At 39.1% G+C, this 11,259-nt stretch overlaps 1 protein-coding gene across 2 annotated transcripts in view; it reads right to left on the bottom strand.

The window, feature by feature from the left end:
- TRAPPC9 (trafficking protein particle complex subunit 9) overlaps positions 1–10,453 on the bottom strand; it is a 968,086-nt gene extending 957,633 nt beyond the window's left edge. For both annotated transcript variants that reach the window (XM_074264738.1, XM_074264741.1), the window contains exons 1-2: positions 10,306–10,453; positions 2,286–2,882 (exon numbers count right to left, since the gene is read on the bottom strand). In XM_074264738.1, the coding sequence (XP_074120839.1) occupies positions 2,286–2,869 (584 nt within the window). In that variant the 5' untranslated portion in view covers positions 2,870–2,882; positions 10,306–10,453. The remainder of the gene's footprint in view (positions 1–2,285; positions 2,883–10,305) is intronic.
- Between the last annotated feature and the right edge of the window lie 806 nt (positions 10,454–11,259).

The raw sequence follows: 11,259 nt of genomic DNA, 5'->3' as shown, positions 1-11,259 counted from the left end.
AATCATGTTTTAAAGTCAAATACTTGGTAGTGAATAAGGTAAGAAAGTGAAAGAAGGAAAAGTTTATCAAGTACCAAATAACAATATAGTTGACTTGTAGATTTTGTGCATGCCCAAGGTCCTCCTAATGCTTTAATATTGAATAGTATCTTTTTTGTTCTCAGCCTATAAAACTCTTTGGTGGAAAGGGACTTTGAGAACTCAGTTAGGAAGTTTGGTGCCACTTGCCTAACAGCCTCCCACTCAAGACTCTGAATAGCTATGACCCAGGTTCTCCCAGCTAAGTAATTCAGATGTTGGTGTTTCCTCATAGAAGTGATGATGTATATTATATGTTGTCTGTTTCTTATATCATGTTGGTGATCACTGTGTTTGTTAATTGCACATTACTTTTATGTTATAAGCTTCCTCTTATATCCTGCTTAAATCATGATTCTGAGCAGTAATAAACTTCCGTATTTCACTTTTTTTTAAAGTCTATGCCTATTGAATACAAAATCCTTGAACTTATAATTATTCTACAGATGGTAAAAGTTGAAGAGGGGCTGATACAATCAGCCTTTAGAAAGAAACATCAGTATTTAGCCCCTTGCTACTTCAGAAGGAATAATAATTGTTCTCCTTTCCATAGCACTTGTGATTTCAAAGACTTTTAAATGCATTATATGTCCCATAATCCTTACCACAATCTGAGAGACAGGAAGTAGGCTGCTTATACCAGCAGTGTGGTCCTTTCTTGAAAACCAGGAAACCAAAGCTCAGAGGGTCAGTGACCAGCCCAAAGTCACACACCATGGAAGGCCCTACTGGAGTCTGAACAAATGAATTCCAATCTTTAGCTCTGACTACAGTACTCTTTCTATATCACTGCTTTTTCAAACAAAAGGGTAACAATTAAAACTATTTCACTTGATAACCTGATGTATTTAATATTTATAGATGGATTTGTGGGTTTTATCCCTTTAAAAAGGTTATTATGATTTGTTCCTCACAACAATGTCCTAAAGTAAGTCAAAATAAGTCTGATCTTTTCTAAGTGAGGAAATAAAAATTCAATGCAGTCTCATTCATCAAACATTTATAAAGTACCTTCTGAGTGGCAGACATTGTGCTAAGCCCTAGACCTACAAACAAAACTGAAAACACTGCCTAGGTCTCTAGAAGCTTACATTCTACATTGTTCTCCAAACTATAAAAGCTGGCAAGAAGGAAAGGCTTGGATTGCTTTGTTCAAGACTCACAGTACTGTGTTGAACCCACTCTCTCTCATTCTTACTTATACTTTCAGCTCAGGGTTTATCTACAACCTATTACATCTCATTTGAGTTGGACCAAAAGGATCATCCACTTTCTCCTACTTATGAACTCACCCCTTTTCATTACAAAGCCTAGAATTGATTTTAGCAAATGAGAATAAGTCAGATGATAGAAGAAATTTCTTCAAGTAGGAAGCAAGGTCATTACTATAAAAGGAAGTCTGAATCCTTCCTTTCCCACCTATCAGACAGCCATTTTATAATGAGAATAAAAACATAAAGCAAGCTTTAAGATTAAAAAAAAAAAAAAACCAAAAAACACTATTAGCACAGAGTAGTTCTCTATCTGACATACATCACCACAACCTCCCTACAAGAGCAGAAGAGAAGACTAAGACATGTACACATTAGCTTTGGAGAGGCAGGGCATTATAATGAAAAAGCAGCAGACAAATATCAAGAGATTCAACTCTAGTCCTGCCACTAATTGACAGTGTGGTCTTGGGCAAGTAATTTGAATCCCTTTGGGCCTCAGTTTCCTCATCTGTAAAATGAGGGAACTAAATCTGATCAGCATTTCCCAAATTTAGCTTGAATAGAACTCTGGTGATACACACAAGGGTTCCAAGAGGAAATATCTAGGTTTCATATTTTAGAGTGCAAGATACTAAATTTTATTTTAAATCATTTATGCAAGGATTTTTTTTTTTTTGCTATGACAACAGGTTGAATTAAGTCTGTTCTTATATCAAAATTTCCCTGATACTGTCCCCAGTTTTATCTTTAATCCCATAAAGATTTCATACCTTGAATTTCTCTGGACCTGAGTTCATGGGCTCCTACTATAAATTTCATGCACCAAAGTGTTTTGTGACCAAATTAATTTAGGAAATGCTAAATTGTACAAGCAATATATGACCCTTCAAGCTCTCAAATTCAGTGACTATCCTTTTTTTTAGAGAGGGAATTCCAAAGTATCATGCCTCAAGGCTACCACTTCAATCTTGCCTGGAAGTAAACACTACTTACCTGCTATCGGTGTCTAATCCTACAAAGTCCTTCTTTTCAAATGGTACACACAGGAGAGGAATCTTATCTCCAGACTTGTCAGTGGCTCTATCCAGGCGCTTAGATTCCAGCACAATAAAAAGGGATTCAATGAAATCCTCAATTCTCTTCTCCACTGATTCACACTCATCATAATTGGGATAAAATGCCACATCTGTCCGAGGCTGCTCTGCAATCTCACCCTGCAGCCCAAAAACAAACAACCGAGAATCGTAGAGTGTAGAACCATAAATTTCCTTTTGGACATGGAACTTCTCAAAAGTTTGTGGCCAATCCTTGGCAGAGAAGCAGTCTGTTACTGTGATGAGACCCACAACTTTTCGGTGGGTTTGGAAATCTCCCCATTCGTTGTTCTCAGGTGGGTAATGATGCCTATAGCGGATGTACAGCACTCGTTGCGAATCTCGCACATTTATCTGGCTCACAGATGAAATTCTTTTGTAGATCCTGAAGAAATTTTCCTCTGAGACAATCCCTACTGGCTGTACCACAACCAGCAGAGTTTGATGGTCCTCAGCACACTGCATGTAATCAGGAACACTCATTGTGGAGCTGGTGCTATTCAAAAGTAAAAAATAACTGATAAAGATCTTATTTTCAAGATATATAAGGAATTGGTTCAAGTTTATAACCTCACACCCAACAATATTAGTAAAGCTGACCAAAAAAGTAAAATAACAAATGTTGCAGGCTTTCAGAAAAATAGGTACACTGATATACTCCTGGTGGAATGTAAACTGATCTATCTATTCTAGAAATTAATTTGGAACCAACATCCAAAAAACTCATTAAATGCATATTCTTTGACCCAATGATACCACTGGGGCCCACACTCCAAAAAGATCTTATACATACAAAAATATTAAAGCAGGGAGTGGCTATCAGTTGGGTAATGGTGAGACAAATTATGGAATATGAATACAGTGGAAAATTTTTATATTATAAGAAATGAGGAAAGAAATGGATTAAGAGAAACCTGGGAAAACTTGTATGAATTGATGTAGAGTCACACAAACAGAATGAAGAAAAAAGTTTCAATTATTACAACTTTATAAAAATACTTTTGAAATGCTTAAAAACTAATCAACTATGATGCCAAAGGATCATGAAGAAGAACGCATCCCATCTCCTAAAAAAGAGATGATAAGCTAAATATACAGAAGGGAAAACATTTTTAGACACAGCCAATATGGGAATTTGTTTTACTTGATTTGTCACAAGAGTTTTTATCCTTTTTAATTTTTTCTGGGGGAGGAAGAACAAAATGATGGGGGAGAGAGGACAAAACAAATGCTTGTTAATTAAAAACTAAAATTTAATTTTGAAATAATAATAAAGAGAACATGAAATGCCAATGATTTCTAGTGCTTGTCCTAATTCTTTGGGATATATTAATTGCATTATTTATTATACAGGCAAATCTTGAATAATAATGATGCAGACCAATGCTATTACAAATAAAGATAAGAAAAAAGTCTGGACCAGCAGATTTTACTAGTATAAAGAATTCCTTCTACCACTACAGTATGGTACTTACTCTTTAACTTATAAGCCTATACTGGCTTCAAAGTTAACTCTCTATCCAGTACTCCATTGTAAATAAATCTTACCATAAAATGGAAAGACCACACTGTAATTCATTCATTCAGTCATCCATTTAGGATATTGATCTTATTCCATACTAGCATGTAGCCTAAGGCTGCATTTTCACAGATCCAAAGTGGTACGATAATAAGACAGTGTTAGCCTAAACAAAATAAAAACAATGGTAGAGTTTATCTTTGGTATTCTCTTGCCTTTCCTTTCAAGAATCCCCTTTAGCTCCTTTCATTGACTTCTCCCTCTACAAAAGCTCTCATGCAGTTTGTGGCTCCTTAAAGTCTCATTTCACAGAAGTATATCTAGGTTTACTATCCCTTGTATGGTCTATAATTTTCTTTTTCTCTATCTTTCCCCATTAAAACTTTATCTTATGTCCCTTCCCTCATGGCCCTGCTCTCTACTAGATGACAATAGATAGGAATGGATAGAGAAGACCTATGTGTTAGTGAATATTTGTTATAGCATCTCCATATCTAATGGATAAAATATTAGGCACTCTGGAAAACTGGTGTATATACATGTATATGCTTTGGGTTACAGGGACATTTTGGACCAGTGGGCATGTGTCTTACTCCAGCCAGTGTATATATCCAACCAGCCATAATACTGATAGATGTAAGTACTCACCTATATCTTCCAGGCACCCCAAAATAAAACAAATAGAGAGGTAACAATGAAAAGGAACAAGAGGACAATACAAATGCAGAATAGCCCTGGTCCTAGAAGTAAGCTGTTATGAAGACTTAAAAAGATAATCTTCTCATCAGTTTATCCTGTATCATTTTATGGCTGTCTCCATCATCCATCTTTAACATAGATAGATCTACAAAAGGCATAACATTGGACTAGGAGACCTCTAGAGAGACAAGTCAGTGTAGTGGCTAGAGAGTAGACCTTGAAGTCAGAAAGACCTGGATTCGAGGCCTAAGATAAATAATAATTATGTGATTCTGGAGAAATCACTTTATTTCTCAATGCTCTGAACAAATCTCTAAGACCACAAGTTACAAAGAAGGGGCTAACATAAACTGGTAGAGGGAATTTCCTCACTTGGAAGTTCAATATACTAATAAAATCACAGGTCTAGTTCCTAGATGGCCTCTAAAATGAAAAGGTTAGGATTTGGCTCCCAAACTCCAAAATAAGTTGTGGAAAAATAAAAATTTTGAAGCATAAAGGAAAGTGTGATCTACATCATTAACACACTACTTATTGTCATTGATCTTGGATGTCTCACATGTATCAAACAGACCTAGGATAGAAATGCCAACTGCATTTGAAGGCAAGGCAATGCACTATGCACTATCAACTAAAAAAAAAAAAAAAAAAAAAAATGTTTTGATCTTACAAGCATTAAGAAGCCTACACACAGAACCCAGATCTCTTAACTCTCAAACAGATTATTCAATTTAATGAGAGGCAACATGATATGGTATAGGAAAGATGAACTCAACGAGGAGTCAGGATACTGGTTTGTATAGCTAATTCCTTAACTGTGTGACCTTAGATATAATTCTATGAGCCTCAGTTTCTTCATTTGGATTAAATTATTTCTAAAGTCTCTTAGAAGTTCTAAAATCCTAGGATTACTTCACCCTACAAACCATGTGATTACTTCCTACAATGCCTTTATTCTGTGAAGGTATTAATACCAAACACACAAACATATATTAAACTAAATTTCTGGGATATTTTGAGTGCACTTACTATTCAGTATAATAAACATCTATAAAAAGCACTGCTCGGGGAATTCTGCCTGGAGATAAAGTAATAGAACAAAATGACTTTCCTGGGACCTTTCCAATATTGTTAATGAACTTCAAAATAAAGAAAAGTCAAGTCCATGCCAAAATTTCAGCAAGCAACAAAGCTCCACAGTTGCCCAGATATTGGCCAAACTGTCAGTTTACTTCTGGCCTACAACCCAAAAGTATATGCTATGCAGAAGGTAATATGTCTCCCATAATTACCCAAACAACTGAAGATTGCTAACTTCCCCTATTCAGAGTATGATGAAACAGAACCCACTATCAGCACACAATATTGGTGTCCAAGTCCCAATTAGTATTACACTATATTTTTTTCTTTTTCTAACACATGAGAATAGTTTGCTACAGCATTCTAAAAGTCTCCCCAGTTAATACTTAAGATAGTGGCAGTCCTTCACTCTCTAAATACTACAACCTCTCACACTTTTCTTCCTTCATAAAAAGTAACAATAGTTCCTTTCATTTAAACCTTCATCCACTTGGATTTCACAAGATCACAGAATGTCAGAATTGACATAATTGATTTTAAAAGATCATGGAGTTCATTACTCTCATTTTATTAGTGAAACTGAGATTCTGGGTATTAAGTGAATTGCTCAAAATCACAGAGGTTTAAAACAAGAGCCAGGATTTAGATTTTGACCTAAACTTTTTTGACTCTAAGCCCAAGGTTCTTTCAGTAGTATATTAAATTCCTTGAGGGCAAAGATGATTTCACCTGTTTTTCTGTATTTCTGTTCCAAACACAGTGCCTGGCACTTAGTAGGTAACTGAGTGATTGATTATACCACAGTCTCAAACTCTTACTCTCCAAGAAGGTTCAAAAAGCAAAAATAAAGGCCCAGTTCTTATACTAGAAAACCAGAATTCAAAATGTATTTAAAAGTATTCGTTAGGAAAGATGATCAGGGAGAAATTAAGTAAATATAATTCAATAAATTCAATAAAAAAGGAAGAAAATGGAACCGGAGAAGGACTGGTAGTAACTTTCGTATTTAAAGTCTTTCTAGAAACTGTCAAGAGTTGAAAGCATAGTTTGTTTCATTGCTTCTTGATTTTTTTTCTATCTGTCAAACCATTCCTTCTCAGGATCTTCTGCTAGATCATACATGGCCTTGCCCTAACCATATATGTTCCCCAAGGATCTGTCCTAGGCTCTCTTCTCTTTTAGCTTTAGTTAATCTCTTCAAATTCCATGGGTTCAATTATCAAATCAATCTATCCTGAGCTCCAGTACCAAGGTATTAACTGCCTAATGTATTCTGCCAAGTAGATGAACCACTGACATCTCAAATTCAGTACATCTAAAACAGAAATCTTTCACTATACCCATCTCTTCCCTATTTTTCTTGAAGGTCCCACAATTCTAGTCACTCAAGTCAGCAAGCTTAGTCATCCTCTCACTCACCCTCCCATCTGCAAAAAGTTGTCAAACATCATTTTTCTAGCTCCACAATTATACTCTGGTATTCTTCTCTCTACTCAAACAGCCACCATCTTACTTCAGACCCTCACTATTTCAAGTCTGAACAACTGCAATAGCCTCCTAATTGATCCCTTTCAGAAGTTTCTCCTTTCTCCAATATACCAGCACACAGCTGCCAAAATTATATTACTACAACACAACACTAACCATATTCTATTCTGAAGTCTGAAGCTTCAGTGGTTCCTATTGTTCCTAGTATAAAATGCAAACTTTGACATTTAAAGCCTTTATTTCACAGTCTGGCTCAAGCCTATCTTTCCAAGCTTTGTACCTCCTCTGTCATAGACTGTATTCCAGCTAAACTGGCCCACTTGCTGTTTCTTACACATGACATTTCATCTCTATCTTAAATCTTTGTGTCTTTGCACAGACTGGTACCCCTTGCTTAGAGGGCATTCCCTCATCAATCATCTTTTACTAGAAACCCTAAATGCCTTTGAAGCTTGGTTCAAATGCCACATGAAGCTTTTCCTGATGCCCCCTGTTGATAGTAACTCCCTCAACACACATCAAAATCTCTTGATATTTTTGTCTATTTTATATTTACTTTCATGTGAACATGTTTCTTCTCATAGAATGTAAACTTTTTGAGAACAGGAACTGGTCTTTGCTTGATACCCAGAACTAGCACAACTCCTAGCAACACACTAAACACATAATAAATGCTTGCCCATTGATAGGGCACTTTAGGCTTGCAAAGTACTTTCTTGTGGATCAATAAATATGTAAATAACTAACAATAAACAGGTGAGAAATAAGTTGGCAATAATCAACAGAGGGAAGGTACTATACATGTTCCTCACAAAAAACTTGTAAGAGTAGCACAAAAATGACCATAAAATTTAAACTCAAAAATGTAAGTCTCCAAAAATCACACAGTTAGGAAAGGAAGGAGCCAAAACTCAAACCAGCCACTCTTAAATTCACCTAAATTGCAAGCACTATAACCAAGAATGGGAGCCATCCTTCAGAGAAGATATACTGGGAAAGAAGAGAGAAAAGCAGCCCTTTTTTAGACAGGTCATTGTAGACATACATTGCAATCCAGGTCACTGATAAGGAAAAAGTTTCCTTAATTATCAGCACTTATTGAAATGGATATAATTCTTATTGGTTTCCCAAGGAGACAGAATCATTTTAGGGGAAAGGGGCAAAGCAGAGAGCAAGAGGGCATAGAGGATAACCATGAGCAAAGAAGAACCTGAAGATGACCTATTTAATGAATGTGAAATATTGGGAAGTAAATTAGAAAGGGAAAATTTAGGTCTGAGTCCTAGTTCTACTAGGTAATAACCATGTGGATTTCATTTCATCTCTGAGCCTCACATTTATTACCTAAAAAATAAGAAGTTTGAACTATAACATGATAAAATATATTTTAAATAAGACTTCAGTTTGAACACTATGATCTGCTACCTTTAGTAAGCATAGGCAATGACCACAATGTCATATAATAAAATTTTTAAATGCCACTGGAGCTAGATCACCTAGATTCAAATCTTTTTTTTTTCTCCAGTTATCCATGACCTCTTTGGGTTTTTGTTTTTGTTTTTTATAGCATATGCATGGGTAATTTTTCAACACTGTCCCTTGCACTCACTTCTGTACCTGGATTCAAATCTTGAATCTATCTTTAATTCTTATAACCCTACAGCATTAGACAAGTCATTTCTTCTATCTAGGCCCTATGCAAAATTAGAGACTTAGTCTAAATGAGGCAGCCAGAGTACTGCCTAGTCCAAGTGTTGGGACTTAGAGTCAAGACCTGAGTTCAAATCCACGCTCTGACATTTACTAGCTGAATGACTTTGGCAAACCACCAACTTCCGTTTTCTCAAGTGTAAAACAGCACCAACTTTACAGGGTTGTGATGAGGAGCAAATGAAAGAACATCTCCAAAGCACTTTGCTACTTTTAAAATGCTATAGGGGCAGTTAGATGGCTCAGTGGGTAGAGCACTGGGCCTGGAGTCAGGAAGACCTGAGTTCAAATCTTGTTTTAGACACTTACTAGCTATGTAACTCCTAAATAGTATCACTTGTTCCATCTAATCCCAAGAGTTGTTGTGAACTTTGTAAACTCATCCCCTCACTCCAAACTCCTCCGATACCAAAGCTCTTCCTAACCTGGCCCTTCCCCCACCTTTCCAGTCTTCTTCCTAACCTAACTCACCTCCACTCACACTTTGATCCAGGAGCGCTGACCTCTTTGCAGGTCCTCCAAGGAGACCCACCCTCTCCCAACGCTAGGCATTTTCTGTCTCCCAAATGCTTGCTCTCTCTATCTCTTTCCTGCAGCCTTCCAAAGCTTCCTTCAAGTCCCAGCCAAAATGCCACTTTTCACGAGAGCCCCTGCCCCCAGCCTCCACGCTAATGCCTTCCCCGTGTCCATTACTTCGGTGTTAGCCGGCACATAAGCAAGCGCCTTCTCCATCGTTAGACTGGGCTCCTCGACAAGAGACCCTCTTCTGCCTGTCTCTGAACTCTCAGAGCTCAGCACAAGGACTGGCACCTAGCAGGTATTTAATAAGCGTTGCCTGAAATGTCAACAGCTAAGTGGAATCTCTGCCTTTCAGCCCTCCGAGGGAAAATTGGGGAGAAATCTAAACCTGTGATCCCATAAAGTGAGGATTATCCGAAGTCATCTTAGGAAAAAAAATAAAAGTGTCAGAGCCAGGTTCCGGTCACTGTCTACCTCAAAGGGCTGTTATGAGAAATGCACTTTTAAACTTGACATCAGCACCACAGAAATGTCAGCAGTCAGCTGTGAGCGGCTCAAGACCAGCCACTTCCCGCTCCGAGCCTCAGTCTCCCCACTTGAAAAATGGGCGAGAGCGGACGAGCTCTCTGAGCGGTTCCCTCACAGCTCGGCCATTCAGGGACAACAGCCGACGAGAGGGATAGGAGGCAGGCGGCGGGAGGGAGAGATGAGGAGGCTGGGGAAGGGACCGGGGCGCGGCATGCAGGGCAGGCGGGGCGCAGTGCCGGGAAGGGCCGGAGGGCAGAGGCAGGTGCCCGAGGAGCGGCAGGTGAAGGCAAAACCCGGCACTCCGCTCTTGTGGCTCCTGTCCCTGCTCCTCCTCCTCCTCTCCTGCTGAATGCTCAGGCCCCGTGGATGCACTTACACAGCCGGTGGCCGTGGGACCAGACCGGGCCGGGACGAGAGGACCAGCCGGGCTGACGAAGAGCGCAGCAGGAGCCTCCTCCGGGGCGGGCCGTCCCGGCGTGCGAGCCGCGCGCGGAGCTTCCTACTTGTGCCCTAAACCCCCGCCCGCCGAGCAGCTTCTGCGCATGCCCAATGCAGCCCCGCGAAGCCCAGTCCCAGACGCCTGAGATCCGTATCTCCGGATTTTAGAAAGAGCCTCTAAGTAGGAGGGACTAGAGGCTCCCGCCCAGAGGAGCTGGGGGCTCTCACCTGGAGAGGGAGCGCCCGGAGGGACTAGAAAGAGCAAGCTAGGGAGGTGGGAGGCTGCGTGCCAGAGCTTGGACTTCATTAGGGCTGGAATGGAGCTCCAAAGCCATATCTAAGGACTCGCCCCAGAACGCCAATGAAATACCTGCGAAAAAGGCTCGTGTGTATTTGCATACATATACCTAGGTACATACATGCACGGGTATGCAATATTTGTTATCATGGCCCCGTACGGGCTACTCTTGGCAGAGATCCTGCAGTTGTTTGCTGCTTCCTTCTCCAGCTCATTTTACAAGTGAGGAAACTGACGCAAGCAGAGTTGTGACTTTCCCCAAACTAGTGTCTGTGGCTGGATTCGAATTCTAATCAGATACAAAGTAGCACATACCCACACACACTTACACACACACACTTTCACTTCAGGACTCCACAACCAGTGCTCTAACCAATGAGTAATCTAGTTGTCTCGGTATACAATAATCACACAAGCACAATATGCAGATCACCGTGCATGTGTTGTAAATAGTAGTTAATAATTTTAACGAAGCATTCATTAACTATCTGCTATGCATCTAATACATTGCTTATTTTATTCTTTAAAATTTTATGAAATCGTGATACACTGTACCAAAGACTACTTGCCCTACTTTTGGTAAAGAATCAAACT

Source organism: Sminthopsis crassicaudata, chromosome 1 (genome assembly GCF_048593235.1).
Source record: "Sminthopsis crassicaudata isolate SCR6 chromosome 1, ASM4859323v1, whole genome shotgun sequence".
Lineage (NCBI taxonomy): Eukaryota > Metazoa > Chordata > Mammalia > Dasyuromorphia > Dasyuridae > Sminthopsis > Sminthopsis crassicaudata.
This window is presented reverse-complemented; position numbering and strand designations above follow the sequence as displayed.